Source organism: Corapipo altera, unplaced genomic scaffold (assembly GCF_003945725.1).
Source record: "Corapipo altera isolate COAL_440 unplaced genomic scaffold, ASM394572v1 169, whole genome shotgun sequence".
Taxonomy (NCBI): domain Eukaryota; kingdom Metazoa; phylum Chordata; class Aves; order Passeriformes; family Pipridae; genus Corapipo; species Corapipo altera.
In genome coordinates, this window is record NW_020884946.1 from 3,002,642 (window position 1) to 3,022,868 (window position 20,227).

General features: G+C 45.9%; 2 protein-coding genes across 3 annotated transcripts in view; both read left to right on the top strand.

Moving 5' to 3' along the window:
- MAP4K5 (mitogen-activated protein kinase kinase kinase kinase 5) overlaps positions 1 to 18,273 on the top strand; it is a 57,958-nt gene extending 39,685 nt beyond the window's left edge. The window contains exons 17-34 of one of the 2 annotated variants that reach the window (XM_027662531.1): positions 2,429 to 2,473; positions 3,450 to 3,492; positions 4,074 to 4,284; positions 4,762 to 4,859; positions 4,958 to 4,999; positions 5,753 to 5,837; positions 5,983 to 6,062; positions 7,847 to 7,907; positions 8,015 to 8,017; positions 8,844 to 8,958; positions 9,094 to 9,152; positions 10,220 to 10,323; positions 10,685 to 10,862; positions 12,070 to 12,138; positions 12,554 to 12,646; positions 13,264 to 13,334; positions 13,575 to 13,630; positions 15,067 to 18,273. In XM_027662531.1, the coding sequence (XP_027518332.1) occupies positions 2,429 to 2,473; positions 3,450 to 3,492; positions 4,074 to 4,284; positions 4,762 to 4,859; positions 4,958 to 4,999; positions 5,753 to 5,837; positions 5,983 to 6,062; positions 7,847 to 7,907; positions 8,015 to 8,017; positions 8,844 to 8,958; positions 9,094 to 9,152; positions 10,220 to 10,323; positions 10,685 to 10,862; positions 12,070 to 12,138; positions 12,554 to 12,646; positions 13,264 to 13,334; positions 13,575 to 13,630; positions 15,067 to 15,154 (1,501 nt within the window). In that variant the 3' untranslated portion in view covers positions 15,155 to 18,273. The remainder of the gene's footprint in view (positions 1 to 2,428; positions 2,474 to 3,449; positions 3,493 to 4,073; positions 4,285 to 4,761; positions 4,860 to 4,957; positions 5,000 to 5,752; positions 5,838 to 5,982; positions 6,063 to 7,846; positions 7,908 to 8,014; positions 8,018 to 8,843; positions 8,959 to 9,093; positions 9,153 to 10,219; positions 10,324 to 10,684; positions 10,863 to 12,069; positions 12,139 to 12,553; positions 12,647 to 13,263; positions 13,335 to 13,574; positions 13,631 to 15,066) is intronic. The other variant, XM_027662532.1, reaches the window with a different exon arrangement.
- A 1,229-nt stretch (positions 18,274 to 19,502) lies between these two features.
- The window catches only part of CDKL1 (cyclin dependent kinase like 1), a 12,608-nt gene continuing 11,883 nt past the window's right edge, over positions 19,503 to 20,227 (top strand). Inside the window, exon 1 of the mRNA XM_027662591.1 lies at positions 19,503 to 19,759. Within this exon, the coding sequence (XP_027518392.1) occupies positions 19,592 to 19,759 (168 nt within the window). The 5' untranslated portion in view covers positions 19,503 to 19,591. The remainder of the gene's footprint in view (positions 19,760 to 20,227) is intronic.

Sequence of the window (20,227 nt, forward strand, 5' to 3'; positions counted from 1 at the left end):
CACTTAATGTGAAATTACACTGAAATTGTGGTGGAAAAATCAAACCATAAGCCCTGATGGACTTTAATATTCATGAATTAAGGAGATGTTACCCAGTGTGAAGTTCTCCTTCTGCAGATGGTTGGTCAGTTCTCTTGGAGGATGAGTTTTAATCTCTTTTAAGCACCAACAGAAGCTTGTTTGAAGTTTGTAGGTGGCAAGTGAAGTGTAAATGCAGGAGCAGGACTCTGACATAACACAGCCACAGCTGATTTGCTGAGGCAGAGCTGGTGACCTTGCAAAGGGCTGAGTTCAGGATCCTGCTCTGGCCTCACACTTCTCTTCTGAGCCCTGGCTGTGGTTGTGACATCCTGTGACAAGGCCTGTTCACAGCCCTAAGCTCGAGAAAGGGAAGGAGAGGCCAGCTCTGAAGGTTTAGTTCTACCAACAGTCCAACTGCGCAGCTCCTCCTGCTCTGGGGGTGTGATCAGTGGGGTCTGTAATTCACTCACGGGGTGTTTTGGGGTGAAGTGTTTTAGGCAAAGATGTGCTGTGGCTGATCTCCCCCTGGATAAAGCAGGTCTGAAGTACAGGAGCACAACTCTGTCCAAGTTGGGATTGAGTTTATTATGAATGTACCTTCCTTCACTCCCTGGGTTTGCAGTGAGGAGTGTGGAAGTTCAGTGATGCCAGGTGATGCACAGGCATAGGGAAGGGTGCTGTTTGGGCTGAAATAATTGCTCAGCTAAAAGAGCCTGTTTCCCATCTTTATTTGGAGCTGAGCAGCAGACAGTGGATTTCTTTGGCTTGTTTTTTTGCAGATAAAGTCTTGCATAAGCTGTCAGCTGACACTACAGCCCCCTGGAAAGCTCATGGGGGTGTGGAGTGTGCCAGGATTTGAGTCTTTTGAAGTTCGACCTGGTTTTTTGTTCTCAGTCTGGTTGTAGGAGGCATTTGGGGGGCTCTGGGCTCTGCCTCTCCCTGCCCAGGGAAGCCAGGGACTCTTTTCCTCCCCTTCCTCCCTCTCTGGGGTTGTTTGTGTGACCCTGATGAGCTGAAGCCTGGATTTTCTGCAGACAGCTGGAATTTGCAGGGTCGAGGAGCAGGGAGGGAGGGAGGGAAGCTCCCCCTGGCAGAGGGACTCAGTGACTTGATTCTGTTCCTGTGGCTTTGCCTGTGCCAGGCTGTGTTAAAGCACAATAACTGTGGCCATAGCAAACCTTTCCAGGGCTATAAATGAGTACATGGACACGGATCCAGCGTTGGGAGGAGGACAGGCAGGACAGTTCTGGATGGTGAATCCGTGCTGCTTACTTGGAAACCACTTCCAACTGGAAAGATAAACAGGAAATGCATAACTCCTCTGTCCCAGCAACTCTGAGTAATCCCAGGGATGTCCAGAGAGGATGTTTGCTGGGGGGGGGGTCCTTGCTTTTCATGCCCTTTGGCTTTTATGGAGTGAGTGGTGATTGATCTTCAGCTCAGGAATTACTTGACTGGAAAGGGGGAATACCAGGATGTTTTACCTGCTGCTCAAACTTATTCCTTGTTTTTCTCAATGTGGCATTTTAAAATTCTTTTTTTTTTTGTATAAATTTTTTGCATTATGGAGGTGGTTTTTATTTAGGATTTTCATAAAATCCCAGAATGGCTTGGGTTGGAAGGGATCTTAAATCCCATTTCATCCCAGCCCTTTCCACTATCCCAGGTTGCTCCAAACCCTGTCAAACCTGGAACATTTACAGGGAAGGGGCAGCCACAGCTTCTCTGGGCAACAAGAACCTTTCAAAATGAAAGACTTTTTCTCTTTTAAATTTTTTAGTAGTTCCTGTTGGCAGTTTCTGCTTTCCCTCAGAGGTGACTTGCAGGGAAATTTTACATTAATCCAAACTTTGCTGGGTTTTCTTGGTCGTCACCCTTTAAAGACCCGACTTGAAAATTGCCATTTTGCAAAATTTTATCAGTTTTTTTGTTGGTTTCAGGGTTATATTTTCAGTGCTGCTTTGATCCTCTAGTCACAATTCCTTTTTTCTGCTGTCCCTGGGGTAGCTTTGAAACAAAAATTCCCACTGTAGTGGGAAACAGTCTGTGTCTTTTGTATATATATATATATATATGGAAACTTCCCTTTAAAAGGCTTTTCTCCATTTGTCTCCCAGTAACTTCCTCTGTTGTTTTTTTCTTCTTTTGTGTTGTGCTGTTGTTAGACATGTCAATAATATTTAAAGTAGCAGGTAGGGAAAAGAAAGCTGATGGTGTCTGGTGTGGAGGAGAGATCCAGCAATTTTTGGGGGGTGAGGGGAAGGAAAGGACCAAACTGAATGGAAAAAGGGCTGAATAAGAGAAATGTTTGTTTTGGAAAGGGCTGTTGTGAAACTCAGTGGCATCAGGGATGGGTTTAGTTGCACCTTAGAGCAGAGCTCTTAATTGTATAAATATTTTACCTTAGGGGACTGCTCACAAAATTTGGCGATGGGAGTGAAGATGTTGAAGAGTGAGTGGATCTCCTTCCTGCACAGTTGTGTTTGCTCCAAAATCTCTCCCCTCAAAATGCTGCAGCAGCTTTGCCACTCACCATTAACTGAGGGCTGGCTGCTCTCCAAGCTTCACTCCTTCCCTGATCCTCAGGGGAATGTCCAAAGCCACGCTTTCCCTCCTTGCTCTCCTTCCTGAAGTTATCTTAGAGTCCATATGGAAGTGCCTGATACTCTAAAGCAGATTTTATGTTGATTAATCCATCAGCCATGAGCCAGGCCTGGCTGGGACAGGACGTGCAGATAATCCTGCAGAGCTCTGGTGCAGCTCCTCTGGTGCCCAAAGGTTTGTCTGATTCAGAGTGAAGGCTGCAAACTGGAATCTCAGCATTCCAAAATGGTTTGGATTGGAAGGGACCTTGAAGCTCATCCAGTGCCACCCCCTGCCATGGGCAGGGACACCTTCCACCAGCCCAGGTTGCTCCAAGCCCCATCCAACCTGGCCTGGAACACTTCCAGGGATCCAGGGGCAGCCACAGCTTCTCTGGGCAACCTGTGCCAGGGCCTCACCACCCTCACAGACAAAAATTCTTTCCCAAATTTTCCCATCTATCCCTGCCCTCTGGCAGTGGGAATCCATTCCCCCTTGTCCTGTCCCTCCATCCCTTGTCCAAAGTTCCTCTCTAGCCTGAGATCCAGTTTCTGAATGTATATTTATTTACTAACTCCAAATCTCCTTCCCCACAGAATGCTCTGTAACAAGTAACATTGGCATTTATGAAAGAACATGAGTTTAACCCAAACCAACACTTCTAATGAGATTAATGTGCTTTTCCCCTGCTCTTGGACCTCCAGTTTAACCCCGTGTGTGCAAAGCTCTGATCTGCCTCTTCTTTGCCTCTAGTTGATCTTATTTCCAGTCTGTCTTCTCAAGTACTTCTGGTTTTCATTCTGGTTTTGGTTTAACTGAGCCAACAGCTGCCCTTTCCATTGCAGGTCGACACTAAAGCGAGCGGGGCCACCTCCGCTGCCTCCCAAGGTAAGAGGTGTGGGATTTAAGGGGTTTAGGCAGCAAACTCTAAAACTTGGGCAGCCTGGGATGGCCTCCTGTTCTGCAATTCTGCCTCTGATTTTCCATCAGGGAGGAACACCTCTGAAATTATTCTGCTGTCAATTGTCTTTATTTTATAGAATCACAGAATGTGCCGAATTGGAAGGGATCAACAAGGATCATCCAATCCAACCCCTGGCCCTGCACAGGACACCCCAACAATCCCACTCTGTCCCTGAGAGAGTTGTCCAAACACTCCTGGAGCTCTGGCAGCCTTGGGGCCGTGCCCACTGCCCTGGGGAGCCTGGGCAGTGCCAACCACCCTCTGGGGGAAGAACCTTTCCCTAAAATTTAACCTAAACCTCCCCTGACACAGCTCCAACCACTCCCTCAGGTCCTGTCACTGAACACCAGAGAGCTTTTGTGATGCCCAAAAGTTTCAAAGGCTGATATTTTTTTTAATGTAGAAAGTCTGACTTGAATGAAACTTGCCTGAAGTTTGTGCTTCCCAGGTGCCATTCCCAATTCCTTGTATTTCCCAAGTAACCATCACCTCTGGTTTCTTGCAGCCAAGAATAAACAGTTATCCCGAGGAAAACCTCCCGGATGATGAGAGATGCCAGACAATAAAACATTTCCCAGACTCACAGAACAGAGCCCCACCAGCCCACAGGAGACAGAGTATCCCAGTTTGTGGGCCTCAGGCTGATTCCAGCCCCATTGGAATGACCAGCAGCATCAGCAGCCCTGGATTGCTCACAGCCAGATACAGCGACCTGGGTAAATACCTGACCTTTCCTGAAGGTGGCTGGCATCCTGGAGAAGGAATTGCTTCCAGAGCCAGCTGTTTTCAGAGATAATTTTTTAACACAACTGATCGTGAGGGGCAGCTTTCCTTTTTCCCTGTGTGCTGGTTCTTATTGGAGCCGTGACACATGGTGGGAATGTTCTTCCCGAAACAAGGACCCTGAGCCAGCCAATCCCATTAATGTGTGGCCTGCAGGAACAGGAGAAAAACAATGAATACCACAGCTTTATTCTCAGTGGAATTTGGCCCAGGGACTGTTTGGATAATGGAAAGTGTGTAACTTAGCACGGACAAGAGCAGCCAGTTGTCCTGGGAAGGTTTCAGCTGCCTGGGATGTGGATATGGAAGTGTCAGAGCTCACTTCTCCACTCCTGCTGGGGACAGGGGAGAAGAGATTTGCTGTTCACTGGGTCAAATAAGCTACAAAAGGTGTCTGGGCTTCTCTGCAGGCAATGGGAATGGGATGCTGAAACTCATCGAGGAAAACGTGGAAGGATCCGGACAAATCCCTCAGCTCCCACGGAAAAAGGAGAAAAGAGATTTCCCTGTAGGTATTGTGGCTCTGGGGCTGATCTCACTGTGTCAACAAGATGGTTTTGTGTCAGAGTGTGGGAGGTGTTTTATGATCTTTGTTTCTTCCCACAGAAACCAGCCATCAATGGTTTGCCTCCGACCCCGAAGGTGCTGGTAAGAAATCCCGTTTGCACTGGGAGTTATCAGAACCTCCTCTCTCCAGTGTCAGAAGGTTTTTGCTGGAATAAGGCACCAGCTCATATGGGGGGATTTTCTGCACCTCACAGCCAGTTATTTCTCCTGTGCTCAACACACAATATCTGTTCCCTCTTTTTAAAACCTTTCCTGTCACTATTCAGTCTGGATGTGGAGGGTTGGAGGCTTCCCTGGTTCCCTGAGTCGTGATCTCTGCTTAGGAAGAGAAATGGGAAAAGGTGGTGGTGATGGGAGGGCGTCACTGCTTCAATTCCTGCTTGTTTTCCCTTCATTGTGCCATTTATTTAAGCATTTAATATTCATAAGTACAATTATAGAATAATTTAGGTTGGAAAAGCCCTTTAAGATTGAATCCAACTATTCCCAGCACTGCCAAGGCCACCACTAACCCACGTCCCCAAGTGCCACATCCACATGGTCTTCCAGTCCCTCCAGGGTATATTGTTCTCACCCAATAGGTACTTGAAGTTGTTGATATAATTTTGACCCCTTTTTAACATTTCTTAATGTGTTTGAAGTCTACAAAAAGCTTTGGAAGGCTGTAGCTTTTGGGGAAGGTCCCAGTGTTTTGCATCCAAGCATTTTAGGGGAAGTCTGTGTGTGGAAAGGGAGAGCAGTGGTGTCTGCAGGTGTGTGTGAGTGGCCAGGTGCCAGAAAATAAACTCCTTATGCTCTAAATTCGTTTCAGGTTTCAGTTTTGGTGTCTTTCAGATGGGAGCCTGTTTTTCCAAAGTCTTCGATGGTTGTCCTTTGAAGATCAACTGTGCAACATCGTGGATACATCCAGATACTAAAGGTGAAGTTATTTTAGGATTGTGTTTGAAACCTGCCTGTTGTGTTGCCAAAGCTTGGGAAGTAATCAATTTGTAAAGTTATTTTAGGTTTGTCTTTTAAACCTGGTGATGGGCTTAGGAAATAATCCATTTCTCTCCACCTTTCAGACCAGTACATCATCTTTGGCACAGAAGAAGGGATCTATACTTTGAATTTGAATGAACTTCACGAGGCAACAATGGAACAGGTGAGTTTTGGGGGACTGAACGCACAGAACAGATTTGGGGATATTATGGAGCAATGAAGTTTGGCATTGGAAGGAAAAGGCTCTGTGGATTAAACTGATTCACATCAAAGCCAGCAAGGGAAGTCTGAAAATTAATAGTTCCTCGACCTACCTGAATTTATTGTTGCTGCCAGATCTTCCCTCTCCTTGGAGAACTGATTCCCTGCCCTTTCTCCCTCCACCCCATCCCCACTAGATGGCACATTGCAGCTCCTCTGGATGCTACCAAAGCCCTCACCCATTCACTTCAGCTGCAGTTGTTATCCCCAGTAAACTTTTCCTGGGCTCTCTGACCCTTTCCAAAGCCACTTCATCTATTCATGGGGTTAAATTTTCTTCTTTAGGGTCAGGAGTAGCAGGATGTTCTTGGAATCTCTTTCCATATATGCTTTCCTAATTTATTTTACCTAACAGTCTTCTCTGGGCTCTTCCACATGCTTTTTTATATCACCTTGAAAGGTTTTGGCTGTGCCAGTGGTGGGTAGGGAGGCCATTCAGTGCATGCCAAAATGAAAGTTTCCTTTTCCATGAGAGCATTCCCAGCTGGCAGAGCTCAGGTGTGACCACCTCAGATCCCAGAGGCTCCTGCCACACCACTTGTTTCCACATTTTCATTTATTGATTTTATTTTCTCCCCTCCAAATGCACATTTTGAACTGCTTATCCAACTTCTAATTGTAATGGAATCCTCCAAAGTGCTTGGCTGTCTCTCCAAAGTTAATATCTCCCAATTCCAGAAGTATATTTTTATTCCATTTTTAGTTTTTCAGTGAAAATACTGAATAGACCCAGACCTATTCTATTAAATAGCAAATTGCTGAGAGATACTTTGAGTTTATGTCCAGCCAGTTGTACCTTTTATTTCTGAGATTCTTCTACCACATATTTTCTTATTTTGCTTGTGGAAGTGGCACAGAGGACAAAGTCTGTGTTATGGAATCATATCACAGAATCATGGAATGGTTTGGGTTGGGAAGAATTTGGAAGATCATCTCATTCCAATTCCTGCCATGGGCAGGGACACCTCCCACTAGCCCAGGTTGCTCCAAGCCCCATCCAGCCTTGCCTTGGACACTTCCAGGGATCCAGAGGCAGCCACAGCTTCTCTGGGCAAACCTGTGCCAAGGGCCTCCCCACCCTCACAGCCAAGAATTCTTTCCCAGTATCCCATCTATTCCTGCCCTCTGGCAGTGGGAAGCCATTCCCTGTGTCCTGTCCCTCCATCCCTTGTCCCAAGTCCCTCTCCAGCTCTCCTGGAGCCCCTTTAGGCACTGGCAGGGGCCTTTTTTCCTTTCAAAACAGCTTAAGTCCTTTTTTTCTTATCAGAAATTTCTACAACAAAAAACCTCTGCCCTTCTCTTGTCATCCTTACCCCTTCTTCTATGGGACTCCTGAAGGCCATTGTTTGCCATCACTTTTATCAAAATTCCCTTTTCAAGTGTTTGTTCTTAACTTTAAAGTCTCCTCAAATCCAGAGCAGCTGCTCTGTAACTTCTTCCCACTGGGACAAAATTCAGTCCCAATCTTCCACAGTCTGTCTGTGCACAGAGCAGCCTCTTAACACAGACAGCCAGGCAGGTACATCCCAAAAAACACAGAGGGTCCAAAACAGGCAATTAAAGGGAAGCTGGGACTTTCTCCAGTGTGGATCCCTGCAGGAATGGTGGTGGAGGTGGAGCAGGCAGAGAAGTGATGGTTGGAAATTCCTGTGTGTTTCTATTAATGGAAATGTTTTCTTTTATCAGTTATTTCCCCGAAAATGCACCTGGCTGTATGTTATCAACAACACCTTGATGTCCTTGTCAGGTAGGTATAAAAGAGAGGGGAAACCATTAAAATTATAAATAAAGGGCAATTATAAATAAATAAAGTCATGATTCAGGACGATGTTGTTTGATCAACCTGGAGAAGAGAAGGTTCCAGGGAGACCTCAGAGCCCCTTCCAGGGCCTAAAGGGGCTCCAGGAGAGCTGGAGAGGGACTGAGGACAAGGGATGGAGGGACAGGACACAGGGAATGGCTTCCCACTGCCAGAGGGCAGGAATAGGTGGGATATTGGAAAGAATTCTTGTCTGTGAGGGTGGTGAGGCCCTGGCACAGGTTGCCCAGAGAAGCTGTGGCTGCCCCTGGATCCCTGGAAGTGTCCAAGGCCAGGTTGGATGGGGCTTGGAGCAACCTGGGCTAGTGGAAGGTGTCCCTGCCCATGGCAGAGAGTTGGGACTGGATGATCTTTAATGTCCCTTCCAAACCAAACCATCCTGGGATTCTAAAACAAAATCTGTGTAAATTTGAAGGAGGTGAAGTGACTGTGAAGTGCTGCTGATCCAGCAATGTTGCTGCTTGGAAATACTGATTCTCGGACAATCAGTTGTCCTGGAATGGGATATTCCAAATAGGAAACAGGCACTGTGGAGTGGAGACTGATTATAGGGCTGTGCCTTTAAAACAACATTGATTTATAGATAAAGAAAATATCCTGATATCAATTGTTGTATAATTACAGCCTTCTAAAAATGTTTATGTAAATCTGACTTTACTGAAATGAGCTCTAAGTTCAGTATTCATTCTCTATTCATTATTATTGTTGCCTTCTTTTATTTTCTTCATACCTGGACTTGGCCTCCCTGCTGCTCGTGCTCCACGTTTCCAGAAGGTAATTTTCCCTACCTACCTTTCCCTAAATGGTGCAGTTCTCCACTGGAGGGGTGGCTGTTGATGTGGACTGTGCTTTTCTCTCTTCCAGGGAAAACGTTCCAGCTCTACTCCCATAATTTAATAGCTTTGTTTGAACAAGCCAAAAAAACAGGATTAGCTGCTCATATTCAAACCCACAGATTTCCTGACAAAATATTACCAAGGTACAAACCTCTCGTTTATAGACAGTTATTAATAAGTGAAAATAACCATAAATGCTGTTGGTGCTGTTGAGTTTGGTGCATGAAGGGCCTTGACATCTCTTGCTGATGAACTTTTTTTGGTGATTATTATTCCAGGAAATTTGCCTTAACGACCAAGATCCCTGACACAAAAGGATGCCACAAATGCTGTATAGGTGAGCAGATGTTCAGCTTTGCTGTTTATTTTCCTGGCCATGGCATGTCTGAATAATAAACTTAGTTCTTTGTTCAGAAAAAAGGCCGAGTTGGGATTGTTCAGCCTGGAGAAAAGAAGGATCTACAGAGATCTCAGAGCCCCTTCAAGGGCCTAAAGGGGCTCCAGGAGAGCTGGAGAGGGACTTTGGAGAAGGGCCTGGAGGGACAGGACAACCAGGAATGGCTTCCCACTGCCAGAGGGCAGGGTTAGATGGGATTTTGGGAAGGAATTGTTGGCTGTGAGGGTGGGGAGGCCCTGGCACAGGTTTGCCCAGAGAAGCTGTGGCTGCCCCTGGATCCCTGGAAGTGTCCAAGGCCAGGTCTTATATATAATTTTAGATTAATTTAGTTTGGAAAAGGCCCTTAAGATCACCAGGCCAAACCATTCCCTCAGCACTGCCCAGCCCACCACTGACCCGTGTCCCCAAATGCCACATCTTCCAGTTGTACCTTCACACCCCTAAAAATTAATATAAGGTACTTCTTTGCCACTTGGAGATCCTGTTTAGCTCATATAAAGTGTCCACAACACATTTGCAAGTGATTCCTCAAGTCACCCTTGTCCTGTATCCAACTGAGCTTAAAAAAACTCCCCCAAACCAGTCAGAGCCCCCCAGGAGTCATGAGCTTCCCATTTTTTCTGCCTGGGAATTGTTTGGTTTCAATCCCAGCTCACCCAGCCCCACGGAGAGGAGTCACAGCTTTTCTGCCCACTCAGTGTGTGGGCTCTGAGCTGGGACTCCGAGGATGCTGCTGGTTATTAATTACAGTGGAATTCATCTGGAGTGTAGCACAATGTTAATCACTGTGGATATTGGAATGGCAACTAGTGGGAAACTGGTGGAATGAGATGATCTTTAAGGCCCCTTCCGACCCTAATCATTCTTTGATATGTTTTTATAATGCTATTTCTTAACTTATTTGCAAAGGTACCTGTGTAGAGTTTTTTTCTAACTATGCATTGAACTTCCAGGACTTCAAAATTACTGTTTTCAGGGGGTTTTTTTGTTTGTTTTATTTTTTACAGTACGAAATCCATACACAGGCCATAAGTACCTTTGTGGTGCGTTGCAGTCTGGAATTGTTCTACTCCAGTGGTATGAGCCAATGCAGAAATTCATGTTAATAAAGGTAAGGATTTACTTGTAGTTTAGTTTAATAATTATACAGTTGTTGAAATAACCTTTCCAGAGTTTGTCATGGAAAGTACGTCCCGGTGGGTTGTGAGCACTTGAAAAATCTCACTTGACACGTTTTGACTCAGAAAACCTTGTGACTGAAGTCATGGAAGTCATTTAAAAGTCATTTAAGTGCTGGATCAAGCCCAGCACTCACAACAGCAGAACATCATCCACCTCTGCCCAGCCTGATGTTCATGCAGTGAAAAATTCTGTGTGTTTATACTTTGTGCATGTTACTGTAGATTTGTTTCACTGTAAAATCAAACTTCCAACTGCCTGATTATGGTTTGGTTTTGGTTTTTTTTCCCCAGCACTTTGATTTCCCCCTGCCAAGCCCCCTGAATGTGTTTGAGATGCTGGTGATCCCGGAGCAGGAGTATCCCATGGTGTGTGTGGCCATCAGCAAGGGCTCGGAGCCAAACCAGGTCGTGCAGTTTGAGACAATCAACCTGAACTCGGCGTCCTCGTGGTTCACGGAGATCGGGGCAGGTGAGGCTGTCTGACCACCTTCCAACCCTTGGATTCTCTGGGAATGTTGGATATGACTCCTCAGGAGTCATTTGGAAAAGCTTTAGGCTTGGCAGCTTCTCTACCCAGAGCAGATCCCAGGTTTTTAGAACCTGAAGGGGAACCTGCAAGAAAGGTGGAGAGGGACTTTGGACAATGGCCTGGAGTAACAGAACAAGGGGGGAATGGGTTCAAACTGACACTGAGCAGGGTTAGATGGGATACTGGGAAGGAATTCTTGGCTGGGAGGGTGAGGAGGTCCTGGCACAGGTTGCCCAGAGAAGCTGTGGCTGCCCCTGGATCCCTGGAAGTGTCCCAGGCCAAGCTGGATGGGCTTGGAGCAACCTGGGCTGGTGGAAGGTGTCCCTGCCCATGGCAGGGGGTTGAAATGAGATGGGCTTTATGGTCACTTCCATTTCCAACACTTCTATAATTCCATGATTTTCTGTGTTCTTATGCTGACCCACCCACCTCAGTATAAACTGTCCTTGTTAAAAAGCTTCCACTTCAGACACACCTTTTGTTTTCTAAATCTCCTTAAACACTAACCAGACCCTGCTGATTGGGTTCTCCTCTGTGGTTCCTGCTCTTTCTCCTCCTTTCCTGTGTAAAGAATCCAGAAATTAATTCTTGTCCATCCTCCAACCCTTGGGGGAGGTTTGTCATCTTCAGCTGGCTTTTAGTAAGCAAGGATTATCTTCACAACCTGGTTGATATTTTGCATCTGCTTTTCTCAGCTGCCCTTGTTAGATATCCTTTTTTACCTTTAAAGCTGTACCAACAACTTCATTAATAAAAACCAGAAAAAAATGCTATGAAATTCTATTAAATTTAGCTTGGTATCAGCACAATAATCTTTCCAGATGTGGATTTATGGGAAAGGAGCATTTTTTTTAGGAGTGAGGATTCCCTTGATGGTTCCTTTTGTTCATTATGGTGCCTCCCTGTGAAGGAAGCTGTGCTGAACTGTAGCATAAAATGTATTTTATCCAGTCAAAGTAGTGCTTTTCTATTAAATACCTGCTTTGAACTGAGGTGTTTGTCCTTCTTCCAGAAAATTCTGGGATCTTGGAGCCTTAAAAATAATTCAGAGTAACAAACAGCACAGTGAAAAGGCTGTAGCTTTGGTGAGAGGAGGCTGAGATCAGTCTTTTATGTGTATAAAATAATCTGCTCTGTTTTTCCTCAGGCAATCAGCAGTTGGATGCCATTCACGTGACACAGCTGGAAAGGGACACTGTCCTGGTCTGCCTGGACAGTGAGTAACAAAATTCTCTTGGAAAACTTCCTACACCTCGTGCAAAACTTGTTTTGCCACAGTTGTCGAGCTGAACTCTACCCACAAGTTAATTTTTCCCCCTTTGTTACTGATCTGTGTGGTGATATTTCCAAAAAGCTACAGTTTGGATAAGTGGGATTTCATTTTGAGTCTTGTAATTCCACTTTCTCTCCTCATATGTGAATCATTCTGTCAGTAGAGTCTAAAAACACAAGTGCACAAAAAATTTTTTTATATTTATTTTGAGAGAAAGATGCTCTTGGGTCCATTTTAGGCAAATACCATAGATGTTAACTTGGGGTATTTCTTTGTGCCTGAAAGATTAAATTAGCATCTCTTACTTGAATCCTTTTCAGCAGTGGGTTTTAATACTTATTTTTCCGTTTCTCTCGAGAATTTGTGAAAATAGTGAATTTACAAGGGAAACTGAAGTCAAGCAAGAAATTGGCCTCTGAGCTGAGCTTTGATTTCTGCATCGAGTCAGTGGGTGAGTGATTTGCTTCTGTCTTGTCTCTTGGGGTTGAAGAACTCACAGGGGTGAGTGTTGAAAAGACTGGCTGGTTTCTGGTCATTTCCATAGAACTGAGAAAAAAATTTGGGGAGGAGAAAGTGTTTTAGTAATACATAAATTTGTGTTAGTCTTCTGAAAGTTGGGATTTTATTTAAAGTGTAGCACAGCCATTTTTTAGTAGCCAGGATCATAATATTTCGGTCTAATTCTTAGAGGACAAACTGCTGTCTTTAAATTATCAGGGGACAAGAGCCTTTGCTTCAAAAACTTGAATTGTGGTTGTCAGACAAGTATTTGTGCTGTAATAAAGTCTTGGAATTATAGAATTAAATCACTCAGAGCTGGGAGTTCTGTGCTCCCTCTGTCCCTGAATGGAAAACTCCTCCCATTTTTCATACATCTATTTTGAAGTAAATATAATAATTCCATTTTGAATATATATATGTATTAAAAATAGTCATATTTTAAAGTCAATGCAATAATTCAAATATGCAGTTGGAATTGTGTTTACACCCTTCCTGGAGTTTTCTCCAGACTCATCAGGGGTACAAAGACCCAGGGAATAGGGTGTGATGTGTGCTTTTCCTTTGCAGTGTGCCTTCAGGACAGCGTGCTGGCCTTCTGGAAACATGGAATGCAGGGCAAGAGCTTTAAGTCAGATGAAGTAAGTGATCTCCTAGTGTCTCCAGGAAGGTTTAATTTATTCCTGTTCCTTATTTACCACTCGATCCTTTGGCTCCTCTCAGTCCTTCCCTACTGGCAATGCTTGTGCTCCAAGATCAATTTATCTGTTTCTCCTGTGGTTTGCACCAAGTTGCATTTGAATTTTATTTTCCTTCCGACTCAGGCCAATAAATTTCATTTTGCCCCTGAAACAGATCTAAACATCTCCATTTTTCTCCAGGTGACCCAGGAGATATCCGATGAAACCAGGGTTTTCCGCTTGCTGGGGTCAGACAGGTAAATCACCCCGAAGAAACAGAAACCTTTTGTTTTATTTAAACCAGCTTTTCTAGTTCCCAGCTGGAACTGGCTCCCAGCCCACCACAGCTCTGTCTGTAGGCAGCAGGTGACAGGGAGAGATGAGAGATGCCCTTGGATGCCTGGAAAAGCCTGCTCCTGGCTTGGATTTTCCTGGTGAACTGTGAATTATCTTGGCAGCTAGTTAGTTAAAAATAATCTCTGCTGATCTTGAAATAGCAGGGCAAACTAGAACACACAGAGATTTTAATCACAGTGGGCTAAATTCAATCATTATCCATAATATCCAGCTGATTCCAGAGGTGGGAAGAGGTGCAGCTGCCTCCAGGTTTGGAACCTGAGCAGCAGCTGCCTCAGTCTCTGGGTTGGACATGTGCACTCGTGGGTTCAGTGCTAAATGTAGGAGTAGATAGGAATGAATCCAGAAATCAGTTCCAGTCACAGAATCCTAGAATGGTTTGGGATGGATCTTAAAGCTCATCTTGTTCCACCTCCCTGCCATGGGCAGGGACACCTTCCACTGGACCAGGTTGTTCCAAGCCCCGTCCAACCTGGCCTTGAACACGTCCTGGTCTTAAATCCCTGATCCTTCTGGCTTTTGAACTGCCAAACCCTTTGGTTGTATTTTCCATCTCTGTTCAGCTGGAGCAGGATTCTTCCTGCCATTCCAGCAATGGGATGTGGTAGCACCTTTCTGCCTTGGATCACTCTAGAACTGGTCAGGTGCAGAGGTGCAGATCAGGGACAGAGGGAGTTAGGAGACTTCATTTGAAAACTCTTGAGGGAAAGAGAAAGTAGAGAGAAGTGTAATCCTAAAAACAACAGGGTATTTTCCTAGGAACTGGTGCAGAGAAATGCTGGCATTTGGGAGGGAGAGGGGAGGGCAAAGGCCCAACCACATCAGCTGATGGTCAAGGTCCAGCATGGGATGGGACAGTGGTCAGTGTGTGCCAAGACTGGGGGAGACTCATTTTCCAGAGCAGCCCACAGGAACACGGTCCAGCAGGACACAGGCAGAGATGGGGTTGAGTGATCCCTGTGAACCCACTGGGGATAAATATTTAGGATGGAGGAGAATTGTTTGGGTTAGTGGCTGATGCTCACCACAAGATGTGGGAGGGATAAACATACTCGGGCAGCAGATGATGGGATCATGGAATCATGGAATGGTTTGGGTTGGAAGGGACCTTAATGATCATCCAGTTCCATGGCAGGGACACCTTCCAGTATATATAACATTGTAGGGATTTTATCAGAAGTGATGCTGCAAAACAAGGGAACTGCTTTAAGGAATGAAACACCCAAGATATTTGGGAGAACCTCCAGGCTGTAGAAACCTGGGAGTTTGCTCCTCACACCACGTGCTTTACCTTTTGCCACCAAATTCCTGGATCCTGTTTGTGTTTTGGTTGCAGAGTGGTTGTGTTGGAGAGCAGGCCCACGGAGAACCCTCAGGCTCACAGCAACCTCTACATCCTGGCTGGACACGAAAACAGTTACTGAGCAACACCCACCCAACCCAAATAACGGAGGGAATTTGCCTCAGGAGGAACAAAGGAGTGTTAGGAAACTGGAACTTGCCGTTTCTTTCCTTGACACCGAAGTCGTGCTGGTTTTTAGGGTGGGAATCAATCCATTTTTGCAGCTGGGAACAGCTGGTTCTGTCTCTTGCCACTGTGTGGTTGGTTATATGGAGTTTGCTTAATAAAAGCTGAGATAAAGAGCCCTTTACTCGTTAGTTGTAGGGAAACAGAGCCTTGAAACATGTTATGCAGTAAAGGTGCCATAAACTGTTAAATATTTTTCTTCCCTTGGATTTTCCTGTTAGTCTGTAGATATAGATCTAGTGCTGGCTGTTGCCCTGTTTTATACTGAGTCTTATTCTTAATAAAACAAAGATTTGTGTAGGAAGTGGAAGTATCTGCAAAGCTTTTTGGTTTGAAATCTGCCATTGGGTATGGCTTTGTATAATAGACTATTTAATCCTTATTTATTAATCTGCTGCTAGGATGGGGTAATGTCTCTAACTTTTAGCAAAGGAAGGTTGCAGAGCAGCTTACTTTTTTTTTTTTTTTTTTTTTTTTTTTTTACAATTGTATAAAGATTTGATTATTCCTTTTCCTTGTAGGGATGTAGTGCATTACTGAAGGGTGTGTTACCATGTCGGGTGATCTTGTAAAAAAAAAAAGAAAAATGCGGTTTTTGTACAACAAAGTATTTTGTACTGATTTTTCTGCCTGCAGAATTGCCATAAAAGGGATTTTTCTTACTTCCTAGAGGTAGGGTGTGTGTACACAAAGTAGAATATTGATATCAGTCTTGTTGCTCCTGGGTGGGTGTGTACAATATCCATGTGTGTGTGTGTGTGCATGTGTGTGAAGTTGACTGGCAGTGTGTATTTTTTATATATATATATTTATATATATATAAAAATGTACAAAATATATATGCTTTATTTTCATAAATTAGGGATAAGCCTTGTGAGGTGACATGGAAATTGCACCTGGTCATAATCCTTAATGAATGAAAGTATCATGTATCCGACTGCCCATGACGTATAGTTTATTTATGCTATTCCAGAGGGGAGCCCATAGGGATAACTGAGGCTGTGCAGCATTCCAGCTGCTGCCAGACACTGGTTTGGGAATGGTTATCTCCCCAGCTGGGTAGTATGAATAAACATGATTAAGAACCAGTATTCTATATCCAAGCTTTGATCACTTTTTCCCTCTTTTGTCACTGGCATTTTTTAACTTTCCCTTTTTCTTCCTCCATTGAAGAGTCACGTCGGTTCCTTTTGTCTTCCTCATTAATTAAAATTCTTGAGGTACCATTAAATATAGACTGACTACAGGAGAGCATCTGGTTTTACTACCTCACATTACCCTGCTGGCTTTGATGTGAACACAGTCCGTGGGCAGGTGCAGTAGCAGCTGATAAACATTTAAATTGAAGGTTGTGGGTTTTTTTTTAATGAAACGCTGCAGCAAACTGCTGCCTGTTCAGCTCCAGAGATCTGCTGCCTAGGAAGGACAGGCTGGAATTCACAGGTTGTTTTAACAGAGCAGTAAAGGTGTGTGACAGCTTGGAGTGGTTTGGGTGCTGGATTGTCTGTGTTGGCATCAGGTTACGTGATCCATAATTTAACATTGGGGGAATTGTCTTGGCTCAGCGATGTTTTCTTGTTGCTGGAGACAGCCAGAGGTTTGTGTTTGGCAGGTCTGGAAGGGAAAACAGCCCTGCACACATTTTAGCCACTGTCATTCAAAACTAAATTCTTGTTGACTTGACATCAAGTCAAGCTTTTCAGTTCTGACACTGTGTCAAAGCTTCAGAAACAGTAAGTGTACAGATAAAACTTTAGAATCACACCACGGATTATGGAAAATGTGGTTTAAGGGTGGTCAGCTGGAATTGGATCAGGGCTATTAAAAGCAGGACATGTAATTTTTAATTCTGTTAAAGAAGTCGAGTTCTCTAGTACTGAAATTACTTCACAGGTAACAGTGACTGGTGATTAACCTCAAATGGTGCAACTGCTGGTCTACAGAGACTTTAAAACAAAAATTAAGACAAAGTGAAGCACCAGGTGTAGATATTGTAGAGCAAACATTTTTTTAATTTACCTCATTCACTGCAGAAGGTAATTTTGGCTTCATCTTTGAAAACACTTAAAGGAGATCTCTAAAAGACTAGAGAAACCTGTAAATAAAATCTGAATATTTATGGGGAATAACTGGAGTAAATAACTCTTAGGTCATGACACTGTCATGCAGAAATAACGAGCTGAAAGTATTTTTCTTTGAATGACACAAATGGCTTTGGTTTGCTGGATCATAATAAACTTAGGAAAGTCCTTGTTTAATCAAATCTTTTTTAGCTGTTGAAGCATTTCTAATGGCATGTTGTGAAATGCTTTATACTGGTTTTACAGACAGTGGCATTTTTGGCATGATCTTCCCAGTGTAAAACCTCACTTGTATTCCTTATCACACAAGGGATTGGTGTGCTCCACAGCCAACCCGGCCAGTCTTGGTGACTCTGATTAGTATAATTTGCATTAGACTGTTTAATTTAGTCTGTTATTGTCTGTATCTTTGTTTTTGTGACATTTCAACCAGGGCTGGGAAAGCCTGGTGTGGGGGGATTTGGGGTTTATGAAGCAAAAACTTGCCCAGCCCCTCGTTCCTCTTCCGGCAGTTATCAAAGTTACTGGATGCACGAGGTCATGTGTCCAACTTGAAAGCCTTAAAACAGGCTCCCAGTGCTCTTGGAAGTACTCTTGGAAGTACAAACACTATGTGAAGAGCAAGCAGCCTGTGGATTAATCTCTTTGGATTTCCTAACCGAATTCCTTGTAACTGAAAAATACACCTGGAATTGTGCTGCCATCTCTTTAAGAGAAGAAAGGTACAATGCATCAGTGAGCCACGGTGTCTCTGGATGAAAAGGACAAGACTGGGAGACTCTGAAATGTGCTTTTTTTTTTTATCTTGTTTAGTCGTTAGGTGTAACTGAGACTCTTAACTGCACTCGTTCAGTTTGTGTAACCAGGCTTTGTTCCACGGGAATTTCTGTTGCAGTTCAGTCTATGCCAAATAAACTGCTTTGTTTGATACGGAGCGGTGGTGTGGTGACTTGCTGGGAACAATACCTTGTCAGAGAGATCTGGGGAGAATCCAGCTGGTCTCCAGGTTTTGTGGCTGTTGTGGGAAGGGCCTGGCGCCGCTCTCCTCCTTCCTCCAGACTGCTGGGAGCCACTGGGCAGCTCCCACGTGCAGCAGGTCAGCAGGAGGTCTGGGAATAGCAGGGGGATGAGAAATAGGAATAGCAGGGGCAAATTCTTCCCAGCCCAGTCACCTGGGATCACCATGGATCCACTGGGGAGCTGTCTGGCTGGAAAAGCAAAGGCTGGCTGCCTTGTGTACCTGTATCCCAGATCTTCAGGGATATGCTGAGGAGGGTTGTAAGTAGTGGAATGAACGTGCCTTTGGACAACATAAAGAACTGCCAGTTACTGGTAAATAAATACACATCCACATTCCTGCTCTGCAGAAGATTGTTATCCCTGTGGGCAAATCTTGGCAGCTGGGAGGTGAGGAGACTACACATCCCTGATGGATGTGGCTTGGGAAGAAAAATAATTAGTGGATCTTTGTCCTGAACAGAGTTGGGAAGCACCTCAAGAAAGGACTGGGGAGGGAGGAGGCACAGGATGGGGCAGGGTGTCCACACTGATCTCCAGATCTAATGTTGGAAGTGGTTATCGCCACAAAAGGCCACTTTCCTCAGGGGATGAGGGGAGAACTGAGGATACAGGGACCCACAACAGGAAAGAGAATGGGAAGGTAAAAGATGGAAATGCTCTATAAAAGGGTCTGGTTGCTGGCAGGAATCCATCAGGTGACAAGCACCCAAGATGCTGGAATGGTGCAGGAGGAAAATGTTCCAGGAAACCTCCAGGTTTTCTGGAGGTTTTCATCCTTTCAGGAAGGAGGTGCAGGTGCTGCTTGAGGCCGGCCAGACCTGTGGAAGGGTGTTCCCACTTTCAACCCTGCAGGGAAATAAGAGTCAAAACCAGAAACCCTCTGGAAAGGCAGAGCGTGGCAAGGACAACACGATCACGGCAGGGGGATTGGGGCTGGATGATCTTTAAGGTCCCTTCCAACCCGAACCATCCTGTGGTTCTGTGATTCCATGACCACGGGGGGCTGAGGGGTCAGCGTGTGGCACCGGGAGAGGCCACAGGGATGCACCCCCCCCACCTCTCTCCCTCCAGGGGTCTGTCCCGGCCGTCCTGGCGTTCCCGGGGCGGTTCCCGAGGGCCGTCCCCGCCGGGGAGACACCCTCGGCCGCCGGGGAGACACCCCCGGCCCGCGGGCCCGCCCCGGCTCCGCCGCCTGAGCGCCGTGAGGGAGCGCGGCGGGGCCGTCCCGCGCCATGGAGCGCTACGAGAAGCTGGGCAAGGTCGGGGAGGGCTCCTACGGCGTCGTCTTCAAGTGCCGCAACAAGGACACGGGGCAGATCGTGGCCATCAAGAAGTTCCTGGAGTCCGAGGAGGACCCGGTGATCAGGAAGATCGCCTTGAGGGAGATCCGCATGCTCAAGGTGGGCGGCTGCGGGGGTCCGGAGCCCCGCTCCCGGCATGGGCTGTGCCCGCCGTGGAGAGACCGGGGCAGGGAGCGGGGGAGCCCTGAGGGAGCTGCCGGGGACGGGTAGTGAGGGGATGGAGTGTGAGGGGGACAAAGCGTCATGAGGGGACAGGGTGTGAGGGGACTGTCAGTGAGGGCAGCCGTGAGGGGACAGGCTGTGAGGGCAGCAATGAGGGGACGGGACTGGCGGGGAGCCGTGAGGCGACGAACTGTCACGATGGGACAGGCTGTGAGGGCAGCCATGAAGGGACAGGGCATCGTGAGGGTACAGAGAGTGGGGGCAGCGCTGAGGGGACTCGGCCATCGTGGGGGGACGGGGCTGGGGGGAGCTCTGAGGAGACAGAGCGTCCTGAGGAACAAGGCGTGAGGGCAGCAACGAGGGGACAGGGCGTCGTGAGGGGACGGGGTGTGAGGGCAGCCATGA